At 47.6% G+C, this 10,374-nt stretch overlaps 1 protein-coding gene across 1 annotated transcript; it reads right to left on the bottom strand.

Moving 5' to 3' along the window:
* Nucleotides 1–8,911: 8,911 nt before the first annotated feature.
* On the bottom strand, nucleotides 8,912–10,063 carry LOC143853952 (uncharacterized). Its single transcript, XM_077363647.1, has one exon. The coding sequence runs from the start codon at nucleotides 10,061–10,063 to the stop codon at nucleotides 8,912–8,914; it is 1,152 nt and encodes a 383-aa protein (XP_077219762.1).
* Between the last annotated feature and the right edge of the window lie 311 nt (nucleotides 10,064–10,374).

The raw sequence follows: 10,374 nt of genomic DNA on the forward strand, positions 1-10,374 counted from the left end.
AGAGAAAGTGCTCGATGAAACGCCTTTAAGAAAAACTGATTTTTTTCCTACCTTTTGTGCAATGTTAGGTTTTAGATCCAATGTTCGGCATGACCAATCGACCTCCTCAGTCCTCACGTTCCTACAAAAACCATATTTTTCATGTAATTGGGTATTTATGTTGGTACATTTTGGCATTTTTTTCATGTTGCCATTTTATTTTCTATTAGCCTCCTCACTGCCCTTCAAAAACCATTTTTTCATGGCACTGTGTATTTAAGTTGGTACATCCTGGCATTGGATAGTCTTTTCATGGCGCTGTGTATTTAGGTTGGTACATCCTGGCATTGGATAGTGCCAACTTGGTGTCCAAATCCTATGCAGCACTTGGAAATTCAAAAGGTTTACTAATGTACCCCATTTCATCGGTTTGCTAATGTGGAAATGAAATCTTTTTTTTTTAAAGAAAACACAGATAAATGCTATTCCAAATTCTAGAGATAGTGGTGGAGATATCATTTCTTCATTTCTTTTTGCTATTTTGTTAAATTTTTTGGTTTAGATATGCATTATTTATATTTTGCTTTTTAATGGATTAGATAATTTTCGTTCAGATGTGTTTTCAGTATAAACATTTTTCTTTTGTTCTTTTTGTAGGTTGTTGGATGAGGTTCTCATTGTGATTCCGTTAATTGAATTGCAATACAAAAATTTCTGACAAATTTTGAATTGAGAACTTAAAAATTTAGTTATCTTTGTCATATTCTGCAATTTCGATTTTCTTTTTTCTATCCTCCCTACTGTTATTGTCAGTATCTTAACTCTGTATTGAAATTTTGCAATTTGTGTTAAATCCCTGCAGTTTGATTTGTCATTACTTTGCATTTCTTAATTCATTTAGTTTTTGTACATTTACAGATAATTCATTTAATGTTAGTACATTTACGGATAATTCATTAAATTTTTCTTTCCCTCGTGCATCGCACAGGCGTGTCTCTCTCCGTTTCTCACTCACACATGTAGACCGACCCTTTCGCCACCGAATACCCTCTCCCATTCACTCATACGCCCTCTCTTCAAGTGTCTCCACCTCCGTTTTATGAGCATGACCTTGCTCTGTCTTTTCTCCTTTTCGCTCTCCCACCCTTGAGATTCCTTCTCCTTTCCAAAACCCAAAATCAACTACTTCTCTTCTAGCAGTTTTTGTCTTCATTTTTTTTTTCGAGTTTTTGTCTCCTGGTCACAAAATCAGGGGTTTTCATCCCTAGCTCATGAATCTCTCTCTGCTCTCAGAGAATTGATTTTTATATTCATCTATGCATTGTTATTCTAGAATTATTGGTCAAATATCCTTGTTCAGCTAATTTTTACCAATGTATGAGCAATTATATCACCCATTTATTTTTTAACATTTTCAATCATTTTTTAATCATTTAAATGCATATTTTTATTATTCGTTTAATTTTTGTTTGTCATCCCGTGCATCGCACGAGGGCTTTTACTAGCATCTACTACTATTATATAGCAGAAGAGAAAATGAGAGAATTATTTGAATTTCTCCCAAAATTCTATGAGAATTACACATCACTTTTTTTGACTTTTTTTAACAAAGGCACCCATTCAACCCACATATTTTTAATCCTACCCCCTCCTTTATGCTTTTTAACAAAGGCACCCATTGAAGCCACATAATTTCAATCCTACCCCCCTCCTTTATGCTTTTTTAATTATGGAAACCTCTATTGATTGGAGGGCTAGGATCAGCCTATGAAAATGATTTTACAGGCACAACCGATTGATGTTGTCTTCCATCACATGGACGGTTTGGATCAACCTATGATGTGGTCCGTACAGTTCTTTGTCGGCCCGTTCAATCCTACGCCCCTCCTTTAAGCTTTTTGAATAAAAAAAGTGGGCAAAGGCAATAATAATCACTACGTACTAAAGTTTTGGAGGAAAATTACGGAAAGAGTGCTTGAAAGTCGTAAAATTAGGGAAAAAAGTACCGAAACAGGTACCTGTATATGACAATTACAGAAAAAACAACAACGATGAGGTATCGTTATATGACAATTAATAAAAAATTACTTTTCCTTATGAATTTTTTGAGGATATTATGAATTCTGGACACCTGTAAACATATTTACGAATTCCGGGCACCTGAAGAGGAACAACAGATTATGGAAACCTCTGTAGATTGGAGGGTTAGGATAAGCCTATGGAAATGATTTTACGGGCATAACCTATTTCTGTTGTGTTCCATCACATGGATGGTTTGGATCAACTTATGATGTGGTCCGTACAATTCTTTGTCGGCCCGTGCATCGCACGGGGTTTTTTACTAGTATATATATATATATATATATATATATATATATATATATATATATATATATATATATATGAGGAAAAGGATTGTACGCTCAAGCGTACCAAAATTATGGTACGCTCGTACCAAACTTATGGTATGCTCGAGTGCCCAATCACATGTGGGCCCCCTTTGCTAGGATGATCCAAAGCACTCATTTGAAAGGCCCTTACATAGATGGGATGTGTACCAAAAATCATCTCCATAGGATATCCTAACCCATCCATTTGTGGAGGTCAAAATGGACAGACACTGTTTGTCCACAAATCTGCCCATTTTTTCCCTCCAGGGTTAGGATGATTCAATGGAGCTGATTTTTGGTAAACACCCTATCTATGATAGGGCCTTGCAAATGAATGCTTTGGATCACCACAAAAAATGTGGGACCCATGTGATTGGGCACTAGACCGTACCATAAGCTTGGTACTCTCGAGCGTACAATCCTTTCTCTCTTTCTCTCTCTCTCTCTCTATATATATATATATATATATAGCAAAAGGGCTCTTCATTGGATCCACGTCATTTTCAGTTACATTTTAAAATCGGTTGAAAAAGTCAAATCAGTTACATTTGATGACGTGTGTTAGGCCCGAAATCGGTTAACAGATATGACAGTGACGTAAGAGCCGAGCTGGAGGGCCCGAGGAGCTGAAGTGAAGGAAATAGAGTCCGGACGAACTGTGTTCTGCACAGAAGAGAACGAGGTCAGAATGACCGACCCGGAGTGTACTCCGGACAGGCCCTTCGACACTCAAGTCAGTATGAGCCGGAATGAAGAGGGAGTTTTAAGAGTGGTGGGTGAGAATTCAATACCCTAAATTATGAGCTTTGGAAGCCCTTTTATAGAGGAAATTTGGGGTAGGTGGGGAGTTAATGCTCCAAGGCAGGTGTCCACCAGCTATAGGTTCGGGCTCACCTACTCTGTGGTAATTACCGAACTACCCTTGCTGACGCAGGGTCTGCAGTGGGTCCCTCTCAAGACACGTGTTGATAGCTAATAGGCTGGTCTGTAGGGGGCCCTCCTCTAACCACGTGTCGGCAGCCAATAGGCTGCTGTTTTTACACCCCATCAGTTGCCCCCCAGTTCTCCAAGTTGACGGTGACTTGGGAAAATGTGGTAGAGTACATCTCTGATTGGCAGTGGTCGAGGCCCGGCCTGCGAGGCAGTCCAGAATTTGGAGCAGTCCGGAAATTGGAGCAGTCCGGAATCTGGGGCAGTCCAGAAATTGGAGCAGTCCGGAATCTGGAGCAGTTCGGAAATTGGAGCAGTCCGGAAATTGGAGCAGTCCGGAATCTGGGGCAGTCCGGAAATTGGAGCAGTCCGGAATCTGGAGCAGTCCGGAAATTGGAGCAGTCCGGAATCTGGAGCAGTTCGAAAATTGGAGCAGTCCGAAAATTGGAGCAGTCCGGAATTGGAGCAGTCCGGAATCTGGGGCAGTCCGGAATTGGAGCAGTCCGGAATCTTGGGCAGTCCGGAAATTGGAGCAGTCCGGAATCTGGAGCAGTTCGGAAATTGGAGCAGTCCGGAAATTGGAGCAGTCCGAATTTTATTAGTCCGGCTTGGGCCGGACTCCTTTTTGTCGTTTTGCGAGACGCGTCATATCCAGTCCGGCTTGGGCCGGACTGTTTTTTGTCGTTTTGCAAGACGCGTTATATCCAGTCCGGCTTGGGCCGGACTGTTTTTTGTCGTTTAGCTATCCAGTCCGGCTTGGGCCGGACTGCTTTTTGTCATTTTGTGACACGCGTCATATCCAGTCCGGCTTGGGCCGGACTGTTTTTGTCGTTTAGCTATCCAGTCCGGCTTGGGCCGGACTGCTTTTTGTCGTTCTGTGACACGCGTCATATCCAGTCCGGCCCAAGCCGGACTGTTTTTTGTCGTTTAGCTATCCAGTCCGGCTTGGGCCAGACTGCTTTTTGTCGTTTTGTGACACGCGTCATATCCAATCCGGCTTGGGCATGACTGTTTTTTGTCGTTTTGCGACACGCATCATATCCAGTCCGGCTTGGGCCGGACTGCTTACGAGTACGGTTAGGACCGGACTGATGCATGAACACTTTGACGGGTGCCCTTAATTCCTTGGAGATACGCTCGTTTTCACTTGCGCCTTCGCCTCGATGCGTGTGTCCATCATTTATGATAAGACACGTGGCACCAGTAAGACGCCATCGAAGTGTGTGCCCTTCATTAAATGCACACCGCCTCAGGCAAAATTTATAAAAGGAGGTTTTTACCTTCTCATTTTTTACTTTTACTTCTCCTTTTCCTCCTCTTCTTTTCTCTGCCAGTTCGGCGAAGGCCAGTTCGGCTCGTGTAGTTTTGCAGTTGTGAACGGCCGCGGATTCGGAAGCTTCCAGTTCGGTACCTTGAGATCAGTTTAGACCGGTAATTTTCTTCAGCGCGTCTCATTCGTTTCTTTTCCTGCTTTCATGTCTAGTAGCTCTAGTTCTGAGTCCGGTTCGGGGGAGTCGTCTTCTAGTAGTTCAGGGTCTAGATCGTCGATTAGAACCGAGGACAGGCCTACCTGGTCACCAACCCCGAAAATGGCAAATCCCGATGTCAGTGTGGATGTCATATGGAGTGACGAGGAAGTGGAGGACGAAGTGATTTTGGACTTGAACGCCGTTCCGCTTCTGACAGATAGTTACATCCCACTGGAGGGGAGTGTTGGTAGTGACGCCGGCGAGGCGTCCACAACGTTAATCCCTGGCCAGGCCGTTGAGGTCGTGGCGAGGGCCCGGATGGATGCCAATCCCAAATACAACATACAGGCTCTCAACGAGGAGAATCACCTGGACGAGTCCATGTTGGTGGCGGTTAGGGATAAATACTGTATTCCATCCAGGTTTGGGCTGAGGGAGGCGACGGAGGGGGATAGGGCTTGTAACGAGAGTTCTGATGTTTGCATATATGATGAGTCGTTGAGAGCCGGACTCAGATTTCCTATGCACCCATTCTTCGCCTCGGTGCTTCAATACTACGGGCTGGCTCCGGCTCAAGTAGCGCCTAACTCATGGAGGCTACTGATAGGGTTCGTATACCTCATTCAGGGCCGGCTTCAGAGGAACCTGTCCGTGCTCTTGTTCCGCGCGTGTGCGTAATTGAAGAGGCACAAGGGCGGGGGTTGGATTTACATTAGCCAGCGCCCGGAGGTAAAAATGATTACTGGCATCCCTTCCTCTATACACTTGTGGAGAAACAGTTCTTTTACGTCGAGGACAGGGAGTCCAGCGAGCCCTGGCCGGTCCCTTTGAAATGGGGAACCCCGGATGCGGTCGCGATGAGTCGCAAACCGCTCCTTGAGGGCGAGGATGCGAGGACGCTGGCCTTACTTCGGGTGGTGTTGGATCGCGAGGGACCTATTGATTGTTCGAACTTCCAAGGGGAAGAGGTTCTGGTTGGGTTCGGCCTTAGTACCGCGACCCGGGCACGTACGTGGATAGTCTTGTTTAAAACTTATCTTTCCCCTTTTTCCTTGTTTTTGACTGGTTTTGTTTGTCTGCCGATTTTCAGAGATGCAGCAACAGTCTTTGGTAGACAAAATGAGGAAGGGAGCATTTGGGAAGGCCCAACAGGGCCAGAAAAGGAAGGCCGTAGAAATGGCGAGTCCGGCGCCCTCCCAGGCTACGACACCGCCTGCTACGGCACCGCCTGCTAAGGCACCGCCTGCCAAAGCCAAGACAATGGTCAAGCTGGTGGGCGCCCATAGCCGTGGCCTGGAATCTTCCAAGTCAGGGGGGACATCAGCGGGAGCGCGTCCTCCCGCGGTGAGGACTGGAGACAATGTTTTCCGGCCCAACTGGGCTGTCCAGAAGAACGACACCGGTCTGAGTGAGACCCGAGTGGCTAAGGAGCTTCTTAGCAAAGTCCTCCTTAGCAGTGACAAGCAGCAGGTTCTCCACGAACCTCCTGCCGCGGCCGAAGAGGCCATTTTCTCATCAACCTACCAGGTGAAGTGGCTTTCAAGTTCTTATTTATTTTTGCTCAGTCCTTCACTCTCCTGTGCTTAACAGTGGTTGATCTGCTTGCAGATTTTGTTGTACTTTAATGATTTCAATCAGAAGAGTCAGAAGTTCTCAGAGGCGATAACGAAATCCGAGGAGGAGAACGGCAAGCTGATCCAAGAGGTGAAAGAGCTCCAGAAGACCGCTGAAAAATCGACTGAGGAAAACAAGCGGCTGAAAGAAGAAAACAAGCGGATCAAAGAAGACTTCGCCGCTCAGCTGACTGCGCAGAAGGAGGAAGCACTGGAACCCCTGAACGCCCAGAGGGACAGAGCCCGAGAGATGCAAGAAGTGGCCGTCCAGAGAAAGGAGGATGAACTCGTCTCCCTATCTAGCGAGGGGTACAAGATTGGGTTCTATGACTGCCTCGAGCAGGTCAAGGAATCCGACCCGGGTGTTGATTTGTCCAAGATGGTTCTTCCTGACCCACCGACAATTACTGGTGATGAGCCGGCCACAGCGGACGCACTCTTGGCCCCAGGGGCAGATCCCGTGCCGGACGGCGGCAACGAGGCATCTTGAGCTCTCCTTCTGACCTTTTTGGTGATTTATGGATTTCTTTTTGTAATGGTCCTCTAAGGCCCAACTTTTTATAACAGCCCGTTGAGGCGTTCTTTTTGTAATGGTCTTCTGAGGCCCTAACATATGAATAGAAAGCAAACTTTTTTATTGTCTACCTCTTCTCCGCTTGCCCGTCTCTAGTTTATACTATTTCTTCGCATACTGTGTAGCTATTGTTTTAGGCAGGTGGCATGAGCTCAGGTCGATGCTGAGGTGCTTGGTTTCTCAGGAGCTTGGGTCTTTACGGAGACGAGCTGTGGCGAACCAAGCGTCGAGTACCCTAGTTTTAGTGAACTGGGTTTCCGAGGAGCTTTTGGTTTTTTTTTTGTTGCATCCGGGCTGGTTCCAGACCAGGAGTGGGCTCCCGGTCTTTGCAGAGACGAGCCGTGGCGAACCAAGCGTCGAGTACCCTAGTTTTAGTGAACTGGGTTTCCGAGGAGCTTTTGGTTTTTTTGCATCCGGGCTGGTTCCGGACCAGGAGTGGGCTCCCGGTCTTTGCGGAGACGAGCCGTGGCGAACCAAGCGTCGAGTACCCTAGTTTTAGTGAACTGGGTTTCCGAGGAGCTTTTGGTTTTTTGCATCCGGGCTGGTTCCGGACCAGGAGTGGGCTCCCGGTCTTTGCGGAGACGAGCCGTGGCGAACCAAGCGTCGAGTACCCTAGTTTTAGTGAACTGGGTTTCCAATTTGATGAGTACGAAGAGATTTGTAAAAGAGCTTCCTTCATTCATATTCAGTATATATTTACAAAGTCATTTTTGCGCCGGGTAGCCGGCTACTGATGGTATTTGCGAAGGTTCTTTGAGTTCCAGGCATGGGGTAGTAGCTGTTTATCGAGTGTTTCCAGTTTATAACTCCCCGGACGCACCGTCTCTTTTACTCGGTAAGGCCCTTCCCAGGTTGGGGAGAGTTTTTCGACCTTCCTGGGCTGGGAGACAGTAGCTTTCCTTAAGACCAGATCCCCTACTTGGAATTCTCTGGGGCGTACTTTGGAGTCATGGTAGCGGGACACCTTCTACTTATAGGTAGCGACTCTTATTAGGGATTCTTCTCTGGCCTCCTCCAATAAGTCGAGATTCGCGCGGAGCCCGTCACCGTTGAGCTGTTCGTTGAAGTTGGTGATTCTAGCGGACGGGGTGCCTACATCGACAGGTATTACTGCCTCTGTTCCAAAGGACAGGTTGAATGGTGATTCACCCGTTGGTGTGCGCGGGGTGGTGCGATACGCCCATAGGACATGATAGAGCTCATCTGCCCATCGGCCAGCCTTTTCATCCAATCTTTTCTTTATCCCTTGAAGCAGGATCCGGTTTGTGACTTCTGTCTGCCCGTTGGTCTGTGGGTGTGCTACTGAGGTGAATCTCTGCTCAATTTTCAGGTCGGAGCAAAACTTCCGAAAGTTTCGGCAGTCGAACTGTTTGCCGTTATCTATTATCAAAACGCGAGGAATCCCGAATCTGCAAACCACTGATTTCCAGAAGAAGTTCTGCACATTCTGCTCGGTGATCTGGGCTAGAGGTTCGGCCTCCACCCATTTGGTAAAATAATCAATGGCCACCACTACGAAGGTGCGCCTTCCGGAGGCCGGTGGAAAGGGACCCAAGATATCCATCCCCCAGATCACAAAGGGTAGCGGGCTGATGATTGGAGCCATAGATACAACGGGCTGATGAATGGTAGGGGAGAACTTTTGGCATTTCTCACACCTCTTGACCAACGTCAGTGCGTCTTGTCTTAATGTCGGCCAGTACAGACCTCTCAGCAGAACTTTGATCGCCAGGGCCTTGCCCCCCAGATGCTCTCCGCAAATACCTTCGTGGCGTCGCTGGGCCAGAGACATTTTAAGTAGGGGAGGGTGTAGGATCTTTTGAACAAGTTCTCGCCATCGAGTGAAAAACGGGCTGCTCTTTGGATTACCTTGCGCGCTTCTCTCTTGGCCTTGGGCAGTCTCCCACTACGTAGGTAGTCGACGATCTCGTCCATCCAGCAGGACTCGTGTTCCACCTACATTATCTCAGCAGCCTTTCTTTCGATACTGGGTGCCTGTAAGAACTCCATGCGTATATTTCCGAGAGTCGTGTACCCGGATGCGCCCAGCTTAGACAGTACATCTGCCTTGGTGTTGTCCGTTCTGGGGATTCTGACGACCTCAAAACTTTTAAACTTGGAAGATAGCTGTCGGGCCTGGGAGAGGTATTTAATCATACGCTCGTCGCGGGCTTTGTATGTCCCTTGGATCTGGTTGGCGACCAACTGGGAGTCACAGTAGGCTTTCAATCTCTGGGCGCCAGTCTGGACTGCGAGATTCATTCTGGCGAGGAGGGCTTCATATTCAGCCTCATTGTTGGATGCACGGAATCCGAACCTCAAGGCGTAGTCTAGGGTGAAGCTGTTCGGCCCAGTTAAAACCAGACCGGCTCCGCAGCCAGCCTTGTTTGAAGATCCGTCCACGTGCACTTCCCAGAGTGATTCGGCGGTTGAAGGATCATGTTCAGCTGGTGGCACGGGGATGATTCCTGTTTCGGCTCCATCTTCTGCTGGCTCCCCGGCTGCGATTGCACTCTTCGCTGCTGAGGCTTGGGCGACTTCAGGTTCGGTGATCTGCTGGGGGATGGAGCATTCAGCTACGAAATCTGCCAATACTTGAGCCTTGATTGCGGGCCTGGGCATGTACCGGATGTCAAATTCGATCAGTTCCATGGCCCATTTAACGAGTCGTCCCGAGGTGTCCGGCTTATGGAGAACTTGTCTCAGCGGCTGGTCAGTTAGGACCTTTATCGTGTGAGCCTGAAAATACGGTCTCAATTTCCTGGCGGCCATCACCAGCACGTAAGCCAATTTCTCGACCTGCTGGTACCTTATTTCAGCATCGTGCAGGACTTTATTAACATAGTAGACCGGCTTTTGTTGGCGGTGCTCTTCACGAACCAGGACTGCTGCCAGAGCCAGGGGGCTTATAGATAGATACAAGAGTAGCTCCTCACCAGGCTCCGGTTTTGTCAATAGCGGTGGAGAGGACAAGTATTGCTTTAACTCTTCGAAGGCGGCTTGGCACTCCCTTGTCCAGGGCGCGGTCTTGAGTCCCTTGACTGCGTTGAAGAAAGGGAGACACCTCTCTGCAGATTTTGAGACGAAGCGCCCTAACGCGGCTATCATCCCTGTCAGTCGCTACACTTCTCTGATGGTTCTCGGCGGAGTGAGCTCCACCACGGCCTTGATTTTTTCCGGATTGGTCTCTATCCCTCTCTGGCTAACCATAAATCCAAGGAACTTCCCCGAGCTGACGCCAAAGGTGCACTTGGTGGGGTTGAGCTTCATCTTATGATTTCTCAGGATTTGAAATGATTCCTTCAAGTCGGAGACATGATCTTGCACGCTTCGACTTTTGACCAGCATGTCGTCGACATAGACTTCCATGTTGCGGCCGATCTGATTCAGGAAGAGTTTGTTTACGAGCCTCTGATACG

This window comes from Tasmannia lanceolata, unplaced genomic scaffold (genome assembly GCF_043159265.1).
Source record: "Tasmannia lanceolata isolate RefF3 unplaced genomic scaffold, GAP_Taslan_0.1 ptg000020l, whole genome shotgun sequence".
NCBI lineage: Eukaryota > Viridiplantae > Streptophyta > Magnoliopsida > Canellales > Winteraceae > Tasmannia > Tasmannia lanceolata.

What these genes read in the sequence shown, in the direction of transcription:
- LOC143853952 (XM_077363647.1), bottom strand. Translation starts at nt 10,063, where the DNA reads ATGATAGCCGCGTTAGGGCGCTTCGTCTCAAAATCTGCAGAGAGGTGT.